Raw genomic sequence first — 15545 nt, 5'->3', positions numbered from 1 at the left:
CACTGGGACCAGTCAGCAATTTGCTATGAGCTCCAGTTCCCCACACACACACACACACATTCTACAGCAACACGCCTTTCACTGGACAGGATATTGAGCCGATATTCTTTTTGTGTGTGTGTGTATTCACATCAACAACAACCTCCCCCCCCCCAACCCACCACCCACCACCCACCACTCAACCCTACAATAAAAAAAAAGCCAACGTTACTCACCTGCCAGGATGGCTTTGCCAGGATGGGTGAGCTTGGCTCTGGGAGCTGGAGCTGGAGCGGCAGCAGCGGCCAGGCAGCGGGCTGTGTGGAGCGGGCTCTGTTCAGACATCACTCGCCGCTTGTATGGTATGGAGTTGGGTGGCGGGGGGAGAGAGAAAAGCCCCGACAAGGGGCTGGCGAACGGTGGGCACTGCCCCCCTCCGACTTGAATAGTTTAAAGGGCGGGGGGGGGGGTGTTGACCTTGGGTTGGGACAGCGAGCAGGGATGAGCTGGGAAGAGAAGGGACTGAGTCCAGCTCTCAGGCTGTTTCCTGGTGCTCGCTCGCTCTGTCTGGTAAGGGGTGTGTTTGTGTCTCTGATCCCCTCCCTGCGCAGGGCGGAGACTTCAGCACCTCATCCGGCGTCACATCCTCAGCATCTGGCACATTGCCCAGAGCAGAACAGAACAGAGCTCAGTGTAGCATCTGATACAGGACAACATGTAGCAGCACAGAACCAGCTTCTGTATAGGAAAGGGCAGAGCACAGTTTGGGACAGAGCTGATCGCAGTATAGGAAAGGGCAGAGTATAGGAAAGGGCAGAGTACAGTATAGGACAGAGCAGAGCACAGTTTTGGAGAGGACAGAGCACAGTATAGGACAGAGCAGGATACAGTATAGGAAAGGGCAGAGTATAGGAAAGGGCAGAGTACAGTATAGGACAGAGCAGAGCACAGTTTTGGAAAGGACAGAGCACAGTATAGGACAGAGCAGGATACAGTATAGGAAAGGGCAGAGTATAGGACAGAGCAGGATACAGTATAGGAAAGGGCAGAGTATAGGAAAGGGCAGAGCACAGTATAGGAAAGGGCAGAGTATAGGACAAGGCAGAGCACAGTATAGGGCAGAGCAGAGCACAGTATAGGAAAGAGCAGAACACAGTTTTGGAAAGGACAGAGCACAGTATAGGACAGAGCAGATCACATTATAGGACAGGGCAGGATACAGTATAGGAAAGGGCGGAGTATAGGGCAAGGCAGAGCACAGTATAGGACAGAGCAGAGCACAGTATAGGAAAGGGCAGAGTATAGGGCAAGGCAGAGCACAGTATAGGACAGAGCAGAACACAGTATAGGAAAGGGCAGAGTATAGGGCAAGGCAGAGCACAGTATAGGACAGAGCAGAACACAGTATAGGAAAGGGCAGAGCACAGTATAGGAAAGGGCAGAGTATAGTGTAGGACAGAGGAGAGCACAGTATAGGAAAGGGCAGAGTATAGTGTAGGACAGAGCAGAGCACAGTATAGGAAAGGGCAGAGTATAATGTAGGACAGAGCAGAGCACAGTATAGGAAAGGGCAGAGTATAATGTAGGACAGAAGAGAGCACAGTATAGGAAAGGGCAGAGTATAGGGCAAGGCAGAGCACAGTATAGGACAGAGCAGAACACAGTATAGGAAAGGGCAGAGCACAGTATAGGAAAGGGCAGAGTATAGTGTAGGACAGAAGAGAGCACAGTATAGGAAAGGGCAGAGTATAGGGCAAGGCAGAGCACAGTATAGGACAGAGCAGAACACAGTATAGGAAAGGGCAGAGCACAGTATAGGAAAGGGCAGAGTATAGTGTAGGACAGAGGAGAGCACAGTATAGGAAAGGGCAGAGTATAGTGTAGGACAGAAGGGAGCACAGTATAGGAAAGGGCAGAGTATAGGGCAAGGCAGAGCACAGTATAGGACAGAGCAGAACACAGTATAGGAAAGGGCAGAGTATAGGACAGGGCAGAGCACAATATAGGAAAGGGCAGAGAATAGGAAAGGACAGAGTACAGTATAGGAAAGGGCAGAGTATAGGAAAGGGCAGAGTACAGTATAGGAAAGGGCAGAGTATAGGACAAGGCAGAGCACAGTATAGGGCAGAGCAGAGCATAGTATAGGAAAGAGCAGAACACAGTTTTGGAAAGGACAGAGCGCAGTATAGGACAGAGCAGAGCACAGTATAGGAAAGGGCAGAGTATAGTGTAGGACAGAGGAGAGCACAGTATAGGAAAGGGCAGAGTATAGTGTAGGACAGAGCAGAGCACAGTATAGGAAAGGGCAGAGCACAGTTTGGGACAAAGCAGAGCACAGTATAGGAAAGGGCAAAATACTGTATAGGAAAGGGAAGAGTAACCTATAGAATGGGCAGAGCACAGTATAAGAAAGTCTTCCAATGACCCCGCCACAAACCAGCATCCAGCTGAATCCTTGAAAGTCTGCCAAGCTGATCTAGCACATGCATATAGCAGGATTCTGAACGACCTGACCGACTTCCGCAACACAGAAGTCTTACAGTGTTGTGAGGCCCTAAGACAAACCTGGACATACACATCAGTAAACCTGACAAAGGGATGGGAATAGTCATCCTTAATAAGCATGACTAAAACAAAATGCACACCATTCTTAATGACAGGTCCGAATTCATACCCATTGGACCTGCCATTCAACATGACCAGACAGCCTTGCTCGAAAGTAAGATAAAGAACGCTTGCTGGACTTGTGTGAGAGCAATGAGCTGCTGCATGTTATATATAACAGGGTTCATCCTCACAGCTTGCTACATCCGTGTATGTATAGGCTGCCCAAGACACACAAAAATGACGTTCCTCTATGCCCCATCTTATCTATGCCCCTTTATTTTATCTATGACCGGTTCTGCACAACATGAATTAGCCTCATGGGTGGGCGGATTGTTACAACCAGTCTTGAGCAAGTTTTCCACGCACACGGTGAAGGAGTCCTTCACATTTGCCGAAGACCATATAGGACATGCATATTGACAGCAATGCTGTGTCCACGTGCTCATTTGATGCTGCTAGTCTATTCACCAATGTTCCACTTAAGGAAGCCATAGATATTTGTGCTGCAGCACAATGTCATGGAGACCTAGACCCACCACCATTGCATGAATCAGTATTCATCGAACTTATAAACCTGGCAGCTCGCACAGTTGAGTTCAGTTTTAATGGCACCATGTATGCCCAGGTAGATGGTGTTGCCATGGGATCCCCTCTAGGTCCAGCTCTCGCCAACATTTTTGTTGGCTTCCATGAGAAATGTCTCTTCGATGGAATGATACCTAACCTCCTACCCCTCGCATATTTCCAATATGTGGATGATACGTTTGCTATATTTAAATCCACAGATGCATGTAATAATTTCCTTACATTTCTTAATGGGCTCCATCCTGCGCTCAAATTCACCTTTAAAATGGAGCAGTCAAATGAACTCCCCTACCTTAATGTACTAGTTGAGAAATCTGTCAAATAGTTCTCTACCACAGTGTACAGCAAGCCTACCTTCACTGGTCAATATACATGTTGTGATTCTTACAGTCCCACATGCTAAAAGAATGGTCTTATTGGCAACCTGGTAAATGGGGCCTGAGCCATTTTCTCACCATACAACTTGATGCTGAAATAGGGCACATCAAAGACACCCTGCGGGATAATGGCTACCTTGTTCAAATCATTTCACACTGTGTATCACCCAAACTCACAAACGGGCCTAAGGCCGTCACTTTTGGCCATGAAAAGTGCCCAGTCTACCTCAGATTACCCTGGAAGGGCAAGGTGTCTCAAAAATTTAAGCTACAGGTGAAGTTAGCTGTTTCACGCTGCTACTATGCAGTAGCAACACGTGTGGTATTTGCCACTAGCAGGATGCTGTTGTCAAGCCAAAAAACATTCTATCTCTCACATAAATGAGTAATGTGGTATGTGAATTTCGGTGCCAGTGTGATGACAAGTGTGGGGGCCATAAGTCCCAAAGAAAGGCGGATTGTGCTAAACAGCATGTCCCAGCCGCTGTTCGCAACAGGCAGGGTACAGACTGTACCAAACCAGCCTGTCCTTGCAAAGTTCAAAGCACAGTGTCCAACTTTAGATGTGATTCCGTGATTGGACAACATTTGCTAAATAATCCTCAGTGTGCTAAGAATTACACTGACAGCCTGTTTAAGATTGTCAGTCATGCTTGCATTGTGGCACATTTGCCTGTACTGGAAGCTACATATGTTAATATACAGGGTCTTGTTTTTTGCAGACTGAAAGAACATGTGCACTCGTTGTGCCTGTTTCAGCTAAACAAGATAAGTGACAACCATTCGCTGACTCATTATTCAGAGTAAAGCCTTGACCAATCAGGATCAGCTGCCTGGTTTAAATTTCAAACATGGCAGTTAACTATTAGTCACCATCAGTGGTGCATTCCCCATGGCAATATCCCTTGCCAAGCAATCAGTAATCTCTTCACATACTGTATGAATTGTTGTTTTTCCCCTTATACTGTTCTTCTTGTGAGTTTCCTGATGAGTTCAAGACGAAAAGCTTGGACATGTCTCGTTTTTCAGGGCACAGTATAGGACAGAGCAGAGCAGAGGACAGCATATAACACAGCAGAGGACATAGCACAACATGGTATAGGACATAGCGCAAAGCACAATATAGTTTATGATATAACAGCATAGGACATAGCATGGAGCCGAGTACAGGATAGCACATAACAGTATAATCCAGGAAATTACAGGCCAGTGAGCCTTACGTCAGTGGTAGGGAAATTATTGGAGAAGCTTCTTTGTGACAGGATTTACTACCATTTGGAAGCAAATGGGCGTATTAGTGAGAGGCAGCAAGGTTTTGTGAAGGGGAGGTCGTGTCTCACTAACTTGATCGAGTTTTTCAAGGAAGTGACAAAGATGATCGACGATGGAAGGGCAGTGGATGTTATCTACATGGATTTCAGTGAGGCCTTTGACAAGGTCCCTCATGACAGACTGGTACAGAAGGTAAAGTCACACGGGGTCAGAGGTGAGCTGGCAAGATGGATACAGAATTGGCTTGGTCATAGAAGACAGAGGGTAGCAGTAGCAGGGTGCTTTTCTGAATGAAGAGCTGTGACCAGTGGAGTTCCGCAGGGATCAGTGCTGGGACCTTTGCTGTTTGTGGTATACATAAATGATTTGGAGCAAAATGTAACTGGGCTAATTAGTAAGTTTGCAGACGACACTATGGTTGGAGGAGTTGTAGATAGTGAAGAGGATTGTCAAAGAATACAACGGGATATAGATCGGTTGGAGACTTGGGCGGAGAAATGGCAGATGGAGTTTAATCCGGACAAATGTGAGGTAATGCATTTTGGAAGGTCTAATACAGGCAGGAATTATACAGTAAATGGCAGAACCCTTAAGTGCATCGACGGGCAGAGGGATCCGGGTGTACAGGTCCACAGGTCACTGAAAGTGGCAACGCAGGTGGATAAGGTAGTCAGGAAGGCATATGGCATGCTTGCCTTCATTGGCAGGGGTATTGAGTATAAAAGCTGGGAAGTCATGCTGCAGCTGTATAGAACCTTGGTTAGGCCACACTTGGAATATTGCGTGCAATTCTGGTCACCACATTACCAGAAGGATATGGAGGCATTGGAGAGGGTGCAGAGGAGGTTTACCAGAATGCTGCCTGGTCTGGAGGTTATTAGCTATCAGGAGAGGTTGGAGAAACTCGGATTGTTCTCACTAGAGTGACGGAGATTGAGGGGCGACTTGATAGAAGTTTACAAAATTATGAGTGGCATAGACAGAATAGATAGTCAGAAGCTTTTTCCCAGGTTGGAAGAGTCAATTACTAGGGGACATAGATTTAAGGTGAGAGGAGAAAACTAAAGAGGAGATGTGTGGGGCAAGTTTTTGACACAGAGGGTAGTGAGAGTCTGGAATGCGCTGCCAGAGGAGGTGGTGGAAGCAGGTACGATAGTGGTATTTAAGAGGCAGCTTGACATATACATGAATAGGATGGGAATAGAGGGATACGGACTCCGGGAGTGCAAAATGTTTTAGTTGACGGGCAATATGATCGTTGCAGGCTTGGAGGGCCAAAGGGCCTGTTTCTGTGCTGTACTTTTGTTTGTCCTTTGTGCTTTGTATAGGACACAGCAGAAGGCACCACACTTTAGTGAGGATGTGAAGGCATTAGAGAGGGTGCAGGAAAGTTTCACAAGAATGGTTCCCGGGATGAGGGACTTCAGCTATGTGGGGTAAGTGAGGCTGCTCTCTTTAGAGAAGGCTGAAAGGAGATCTGATAGAGGCATCCAAAATCTTGAGGGGTCTGGACAGGGAGATACTCAGATAGGGAGAATCTGTTCCCATTGGTGGAAGGATCAAAAACCAGAGGACAGGGATTTAAGATAATTGGCAAAAGAAACAATGGCAACATGAGAAGACAAGAACTTGGAGCAGGAGTAGACCACACAGCCAAGCGAGCCTGCTCCAGCATTCATTGTGATCATGGCTGATCTTCAGCTTTCATGTTCCCGCCCACTCCTCATTTCCTTAATTCCCCGAAAGACCACAAATCTGCCTATCCCAGCCTTAAGTGCACTCAACAATGGGGCATCCACAACCCTCTGGGATTGAGAATTCCAAAGATTCACGACCAAGTGTCACTCATGAGGAAAAGTGTTTTCCACAGTAAGTGGTTAGGCTCTGGAATGCACTGCCTGAGGGTGTGGCGGAGGCAGCGTCAATCCTGTCCGTCCAATTATCGGAAGAGAAAAAAATCTGCAGGGCCGCGGGGAGCAGGCAGCAGAATGGGACTAGGCGATTGGTCTAGAGAGCTGACACGGTGTGATGGGCCAAATAGCCTCATTCTGTGCTGTAACCATTTCTATGACTCTAGGATAGCACAGGACAGTGTAGCATGGCACATCGAGCAGGGCAGCATAGCACTGTATAGAACATATTGCAGCGCAGCACAAGGATGGGTAATAAATGCTGGCCTTGCCAGCGACACTCAGATCCCTAGAACAAATAAAATAAGCACAGTAGAGGACAGCAATGCCCCTCCCCACCCCGCCTGACCCACCCAGCACCGAAACTCCCATCCACAAACACAGGGCAACCTTTCTTAAAGGCACAGCAAACCTGCTCCACAAACACATTGGGCAGAATTTTACGAGTCAGCGAGCGAGGGCAGGGCCTGCTCGCCCACACGTAAAATGCGCAAAAGAGCACACTCTCAATTTTGGGATCCCCCCTGCCCACACAGGGAGGGCATAGCACTTCGGTGCAGACATCACACCGGGTGGGCCTTAATTGGCCCGCCCACATAAAATGGCGGCACACCTCCAATTGGGGGCACCGATTGGAAGTGCGCCATAAGTGCCCGCCCATCAACTTTCCCACCCCCACCCCCGAACGGGGTGAAAAGTCAGCCCATTGAGCCAATTGCGCCAATTTATTTTCGAGAAACCCAAGGGGGAAAGACCAATACCTAAAGAAGTTAACAAAGAAGTGACAAAGAATTTTAAAAATGCAGGTTAAGTAGCGGAAACAATCTGGCTTTATAGAGCACCATTAATGACATCAGGAAATCTGAATGTGCTCCATAGCCAGAGAGCTACACCCTTCCTGCAGGGTGTACTATCTAAATGATGCACTGTGTACAGCAGTGTAAAATGGGAACACAATGACTTGCACATTCCCTTCAAGCCACACATCATTCTGACTTGGACATTATAACAGCCATTCTTTCACAGTTGCTGTGTCAAAATCCTGGAACCCCTGCCCAAAAAACACTGTGGGTGCAGCTACACCACATGGCAATGCTTCAAGCTGACGGCTTACCACCATCTTTGCTAGGGCAATTAGGGAGGGGCAATAAATCTGAACTTGCTACTGTTATGGCACAGCGGATGATAAATGCCGAGCTATTCAAATCCCACTGGGAAACTTGAAACAACTGCCACGACTGTTTTGTAATTTGCATTTTATTTCAAGATGAGTGCCTTGAATTCAGTAGCAATAAGTCCACCGAATCTTTTTTTTGTACAAAACTAAATTAAATATTTACTAATAGAAGAAAAGATTTTAAGCACATACATCAGCCTAAAAATTACTACGATAATAACTCCTAAATCCCCTAATTAATCTGACTCCCAGTTACAACTCCATTAAGACAACAGTAAAAACAAATAAATTTCAAGAGACCCAGGCATAGCACACATACCCTGGACAGTGATATTCACAGTGAGTTTTCTCAGCTTCAGTTCCTATAGACAACAATTTGATGCATAGAGGGGAGGGGCATTGCTGTCCTCTATGGTGCTTATTTTATTTGATCTAGGGATCTGAGTGTCACAGGCAAGGCCAGCATTTATTACCCATCCTTGTGCTGTGCTGCAATATGTTCTATATAGTGCTATGCTGCCCTGCTCGATCTGCCATGCTACACTGTCCTGTGCTATCCTAGAATCATAGAAATAGTTACAGCACAGAATGAGGCTATTTGGCCCATCATACCTGTGTCAGCTTTCTAGATCAACTTGCCTAGTCCCATTCTGCTGCCTACTCCCCGTGGCCCTGCAGATTTTTTCTCTTCCGATAATCGGACGGACAGAATTGACTCTGCCTCCGCCACACCCTCAGGCAGTGCATTCCAGAGCCTAACCACTTACTGTGGAAAACACTTTTCCTCATGAGTGACACTTGGTCATGAATCTTTGGAATCCTCAACCCCAGAGGGTTGTGGATCCTCCACCACTGAATACATTTAAGGCTGGGGCGTGGAGATATTTGGTCTCTCGGGGAAGCAAGAGATATAGGGAGCAGATGGGAATTGGGAGCCAATGTTCAGCCATAGGCATAATGAATGGTGGATCAGGCTCGATTGGCCATGTGGTCTGCTCCTGCTCCAATTTCTGTGTTCCTGTTGGGCAGAGCACCAGGAGAAAACCCCTGCTTCTCTCCAACACAGCTCACGGGACCTTTCTCATCCCTGCACAGGGTGTCGATGTGCTGCGACTCCACAGTCACTCTCCAACGACTCACGCAAGGGCCCCATTTTTCAGGCCCAGACGGCAAAGCCCAGATAATCTGAGAGGCCTCTCTTCAATGCTGGCATTAAAGGAAAATAAACCCCCTTAGAAAGGCAGGTTAGACGGTTGTCAGACTATTAATGTTATCTGAGCCCACCCCGATCCTTCCCCCAAACGACAACTCACAACTGGCAGGTTCACTGGACAGTGAATCCCTGCTCGCACCAAATGTGGTGCCCCCAATTCTACCCAAACTGAGATTAACTAACTCAGTATCATTTTGCCATGCCCTTAATAACAGGGGGGGAAAAAAAAAAATCAAGCCTACCTATACCAATCACTTTTTTTTTGTCAGGCCTGTGCTAACCCTTCCTTCCACCTCCTGCCCCATCCCTACTCTCTTCCCACCCCTGGGAGAGGCTAAAAACGGCAAAGGCAATTTAGGAACCTGCGTTAAACGTTCCTTACCAACCTCGCAAGGGGTGACCATACAGACCAAGGAGGCCAACCAATTGTCACTTCCTGCAACCTTACCTGTTCTCTACCACCATCGCACCTCTCCAAAATGCACGTCATCCCTTCTCAAGGGCTGCAAGGCTATTGGCCAATCACACTCTTTGAAAACATAAAGATTCTGTATACCCAAGCTCACTATCTCAAGTTGAATGGATGCTCCTTACCCCCAACCCCATCACCTCAACCGGTTTGCATTTGATTATTTTATGGTGCATGAAGCCCTTTGTCCCAGTCCACACCTTTTCCAAATTTAAGCCATAGCACCCTCCTCCACATCTAAACACATTCAGGCCAATAATCATCCTTGTTTCCCTTCTTTCCACTGTGGCTACAGCTAAAGGTCCTTAAGGGAGAACAATAATCGAGTCAAGTTCTCACCAAAACCTTACATGTCTTCATGATCCTAGTTTTATGCTGAAAGCCCCGGGAAACACAAACCCCAGAAACTTCTGCACTGTAGCCTCAGCCTCTTGACTTAACCTTTAGTGAGGAAACAGTGACAACTCTAAAGTTTCTCTTCCCCCCTCTCGTCCTCAGTCTACATCCACTCTTGCTCGGTTCTATGTCAGTATTAGAAATACCTATGTGTGTAATTACATTGAAGCACATTTGCCAGTCTTGGGCCAGTCATCCAAGTCCAGTTGTAACAAGTTTCCTTCTTAAGTCCTTCACCCAACAGATGCAATTCGGTCACAGTTGCAAGTTTAATTTCTTTACTAACCACAATTCGGCGCCAGGTCATTAACAAACAAAAGGGAATCTAATGTGGCATCCTGGGAAACCAACTGAGGTTAAAGTAATGGGGTTATGGAGATTACATCTGTCTCGCTTTTTCTAAAATGGGATCTACATTGGCCCTTCATTCATACAGAGCTACAGTTTCAATAAATTCCTCCCTCAGGATCTTGGGATGTATCCCACGGGACCTGGCTTAGGCCCAACAAACCTGGCCAAAAAAATGATTTCATTCATGAAAAATGATTTCATCCATAATATCCCCCATCTCACTCTCGAAAATTTCATGATTCACCTCATTTTCTTTAGTAAAATATTTGTTCAATACCTCCACCATAACCAGACCCTGAAAGGCCTCTATCCTCCTAGACCAACTAACACCCTGCTTTAGGAAGCAGTCTAGGACACATTTTAGGAATCCATTTCTTCGTTCTCCATTTGCATTCTCTCCATCCTAATAAGCAGATAATTAAAGCCATGGGACAATTTTGTAACTCTTACTTAATTCTCTAATCTGATTACTGATGTCATCTCTCATCCCTCTCCCACAATTTGGCAATCTAATGCAACAAGTCATTTTTAAACTTTGAACTCCAAACATATTAACTCTGCCTTTCCCCGTCAAACCTCCGTGCAGTTATGATTTCCCTCTTTCATCACCATTATTAGTCTGTCTCCTTTGCTCATCTTTTCTATCCCTCATCATTATATTACACCCAGCCTGCCAGTTTCCATTCTTGTCCAGTTTACAGACCAACTCCTGTTGGTCTAGACAATCCCAGAAATTAGTAGCTTCCAATCTCCCAGTTTATTTACGAAACACTGCATCAAATGCATCTTTACTTTTATGAAACTAGCCCTTCCCCCTTTTTTTCGGTCTTCCCTTCATTTGCCCTCTGTTTATAATCAGTTACATCAATTTTTATTTATGTGTGTGAAGCAAATGTGTTGCTGCACTGTGCCTGCTCACTATGTCTGCTACGATTATGTCCCTCCCAAGAGATTACATAACTGCTGCAGAGGGGCAGGAAATGTTACTGCAGGATGCTCCAGACATCACAGTGTGAGTGTGGGAAGGATTGATAGAGCAGCTTTGACTAACAAGGGAGTCAAAGGGTATCGGGGGCAGGAAAGTGGAACTGAGGCCACAATCAGATCAGCCATTATCTTATTAAATGGCGTAGCAGGCTCGAAGGGCAGAATGGCCTACTCCTGCTCCTTATTCATACGCTCATATGAAGTTAATATGGTTGGAGCTTGTAGTAATTATAGTTCTGATAAACTCAGGACTGTAGCTTTAAGAATAATCCTGGGCTGTATATCACATGATCTGTGTAAACCAATATGTCAGCAGCCAGGGGAGCCTCTAGTGGAGAGTTCTTCTTTAGATATGGAGTCTGATGCATGCGTGTAGTTGCTGCTGCTGTCTCGTAAATAAAGTTAAATGTGTCCACCAAGGAAAGTTGGCTGAAGATCAACTCTGTAACAAGCTGGCGGTGAGGATAAATCAGATTCGGTGCTCTACTTCGCCCAGCAATCGTGAGTATCTAAGTTCATTAATAAGAAAAAAAGATATACTCATCCGAGATGCCACAGTTTGACAAAATCAATCCTTTTGAGTCAGCCACAGATTACTGGTCTCAATAAATAGAATGTCTTGCATTCTACTTTCAAGCCAATGAAATCACGGGGGAGGAAAAGAGGAGAGCGATTCTCCAGGGTATTTGTTGAAGCAAGACCTACAGTTTAATTCAAAGATTGGCAGCCCCCAGTGCCCCAGATTCGAAGGTGAATTAGTAGACTTCTTTGAGGGACATTTTCAACCCAAGCCCTTAGTCACAATGCAGATTTTCAGGTTCAATTCATGGAATAGAAATCCTTGGGAGACAATTGTTTTCTACGTGGTGAAATTAAAACAACTAATGGAGTATTGTGATTTCGGTGAAACCCTGAATGACATGCTCAGGGATTGTTTAGTATGTGGCGTGCAGGAAGACTCTATTCAACAAAGATTGCTGGCTGAAGTGAATCTTGATTTTAAGAAGGCATTAGAAATAGCGATGGAAAGTGATGTAAGGGATTCACAAACAATTCAAGGGGTGTAAAATGGGGCCATCCTCTTAGTCGGTTGGGAACAGTCAGCCGAAAGTGGCGCAAAAAGCCAGGACTCCGCCTCAAAGGGGGAAACAGCCCCCACTAACTGAAAAATGAGAGGGAACAGCTTAGCAACTAAATGGAAAGCTAATTTTTATCGATGTAGAAATAATCATGCTTCTAGCGATTGGCAATTTAAAAAGTAGAATGTTACTTTTGTCACAGAAGTGGACACACAATGAGCAAAGCAAGATTTAAACAGGCTTCCAAACAACAATCGAAGTCTAGTGAAGTCTATAGTGTAGAAAAGCCAGAAACAACCAGTTCTGACATTTATTCATTATTCAACATGAAGGTTGGGAAGACAGAGCCAATAATTGTCACAGTGAATGGCAAACATTAAAAATGGGAGTAGACATGAGTGCTTCTACCACTGTAATAGGAGAACACACTTTCACATATTTAAATAAAGGTGATCAACAATTAAATTTGGAACAAACATCTGCCAAGTTAAAAATGTACACAGGTGAAGAAATCCAGGTAAAAGGTATCACCAGAGCAACTGTTCATTATAGACAGCAATCGGCACAGCTACCAGGGATGGTATTAGAAGGCAGAGGACCAAGTCTTCTAGGTTGAAATTGGTGGAGGGAAATTAACCTTGATTGGCCAGTGAGATTTCAAAAGGAAGCAGGAAATGTTCCTGAGTTGGAAAAGGAACAAGGCAAGGTACTTCAGAAAGAGCCTGGGGAGTCCAAGGACCACAAATGGATGAAAAAGGAGTGTGTAGCCATTCAGCAACCTGAAGAAATGAAGACTGTCTTAAACAACGACATGGAAGAACAGCAGAAGAAGCCCCAGGAGATTCTGCTGAATGACAGAGTTCAAGATGAAGCGAGTGAGTTTCACAAAGAAATGGAAAACCTATTGAAAGACCTTCACACACTCCAAGGATCCCTCAGGTCAAAGTTTGTGCCTCTAAAAAATTATGAAGAGAAACAGGAAGAGCCACTTAGCAGAGAAGTCGCAGCAATGTTCAAGGTTCCAGGAGGAAGCCAACAGACACTAGAAGGAGACAGAAGAGTTGAAGAGCCAGCTAAATGAAGCTAAAGAGGCTTTAACAGCAAAAGTCATAGAGCTTTCCAAGATGCGAGTAGATAATGAAGTCACGGGTAACTCAACTACTGAACCAAGACAAGTTGAGATTTTATCTGAGAGAAGTCTGGCCGACAGTGAAGCCAAAAAGAAGGCCAAGACTGAATTCTGTGATAGGGAGAAGGCAGCTAGAAAGAGGATGCAGAGTTACTGATGACGCACCATCTTCGAACAAGACTAAGCCTGATATTTCCCAATTTGGAGGGGGAGGTGGAGCAAAGTCAAGGGAACCAAAATGTAACTCACGATTTGCATAGTCGTGAGTGAAAATTTACTGTTGGGGAAGCAGTCAAGAACTTCGGTGGAGGACGGAAGTGGTTAAGTAAGTTCTGTGACCGGACCATTGTTGTACCATGTGGAAGTGGAGGGCCAGATCACCTGTAAGCATGTGGATCATTTAAGAAAAAGGAAGAAACCCCAACAAAATGATGTTCCACCTGTAACCATTGCTGAAACTGTGGTTCCTGTTGAAGTTGCTCAACCAAGGACAGACATGCCCGATGTCTCTGTCGGAGTGGAAAACTCTGAACTGCCTGTGCCCAGTGAGGTACCTGACGTTAATGTGATTCCAGAGAATGTGGTTCCTGCAAAAGAATCTGAAGCCGTGGAGCTGCGACATTCCACACGGATCAGGAAACCACCTGAAAGACTGAACTTGTAATTTCATGACCTGTGTAAATATTGTAATGTCATGAGATAAAAATCCTTGTAAATACAAAATGTACAGAAAAGTTAAAGGGGGAGGAATGTAGTAATTACGGTTCTGATAAACATAGAATTGTAGCTTTAAGAATGACCCTGTGCTGTAAGACCACATGGTCTGTGTAAACCAATGGGTTAGCAGTGCAGGGAACCTCTAGGAGAGAGTTCTTTAATTATGGAGTTTGATGCACACGTGTAGTTGCTGCTGTTGTCTTGTAAATAAAATTAAATGTGTCCACCAAGAAAAGTTGCCTGAAAAATCAACTTTATAACAGAGCTCAAACAGAGAGGTCAAAAGACCAGGGAGGAGGAGTCATAGATTCAAAGTAAGTGGTAGAAATATTAGAGTGGATTTGGAGTATTGCTTTCACCCAGATGGTGGTAGGGGGCTGGAAGTCACTGTCCGCAAGGGTGAGAGAGACAGAAACCATCATTAAATGCAATTGAAGTGCTTCAACATACCCGGCTACGGACCAAGAGCTGGAAAGCTGGTTAGGTTGGATAGCTGCTTTTTTGGCTGGCATGGAAACGATGGGCTGTATGGCCTCATTATATGCCGTAAACCTTGTTTCTATGAGATGCCTGTCTATATGCAAGGAGCATTTTAGAAATGTATCCCATACCTGAGAGATGAAAAAAAATCACCAATAAATTAAACAGCAAATCAAAGATTCATGCTATGTTTTGTATCTCAGAATTAATGGAGTTGGTGGCCGGTTTACAGAGGAATTATTTCTTGGAGATGGTGGATTAAGGTTCAGGTTCGCCAACTGGGATTCTAGTTATTATTCAAGTTGATCACAAGAGTCACTTTGCTATGCTGCTGCCATCTACTGATCAGTATTAGAAAAACATCAACAGAATTACCTGGAAAAACTCAGCAGGTCTGGCAGCATCGGCGGAGAAGAAAAGAGTTGACGTTTCGAGTCCTCATGACCCTTGGGACCCTTGGACAGAGAGAGGGACGATTCAGAGTTATATACTGTGCTGACCTACTATTTGATCCAAAATTCTTCGACACCAACGTTACAATTAGCTACCTGCACTATGGCTTGGGTCATGAGGACTCGAAACGTCAACTCTTTTCTTCTCTGCCGATGCTGCCAGACCTGCTGAGTTTTTCCAGGTAATTCTGTTTTTGTTTTGGATTTCCAGCATCCGCAGTTTTTTTGTTTTTAGAAAAACATCCTGTGCTCAGTTAGGGATCATGACCTGAGGCTGCAGGGATGCAACTTTAGGACTCGGGCCCGTGCGGAGGGGGATGAGGTGAGGGAGAAATTATTTCCCAATCACTGGCATCTTGTCCATC

General features: G+C 45.4%; 1 protein-coding gene across 1 annotated transcript in view; it reads right to left on the bottom strand.

Annotated features, from left to right (window-relative positions):
• Positions 1-533, bottom strand: part of LOC121286497 (tricarboxylate transport protein B, mitochondrial) — a 96113-nt gene extending 95580 nt beyond the window's left edge. Inside the window, exon 1 of the mRNA XM_041203637.1 lies at positions 216-533. Coding sequence (XP_041059571.1) covers positions 216-324 — 109 coding nt within the window. The 5' untranslated portion in view covers positions 325-533. The remainder of the gene's footprint in view (positions 1-215) is intronic.
• Positions 534-15545: the final 15012 nt, after the last annotated feature.

The sequence above is a fragment of the Carcharodon carcharias genome, chromosome 13, assembly GCF_017639515.1.
Source record: "Carcharodon carcharias isolate sCarCar2 chromosome 13, sCarCar2.pri, whole genome shotgun sequence".
Classification (NCBI taxonomy): domain Eukaryota; kingdom Metazoa; phylum Chordata; class Chondrichthyes; order Lamniformes; family Lamnidae; genus Carcharodon; species Carcharodon carcharias.
This window is presented reverse-complemented; position numbering and strand designations above follow the sequence as displayed.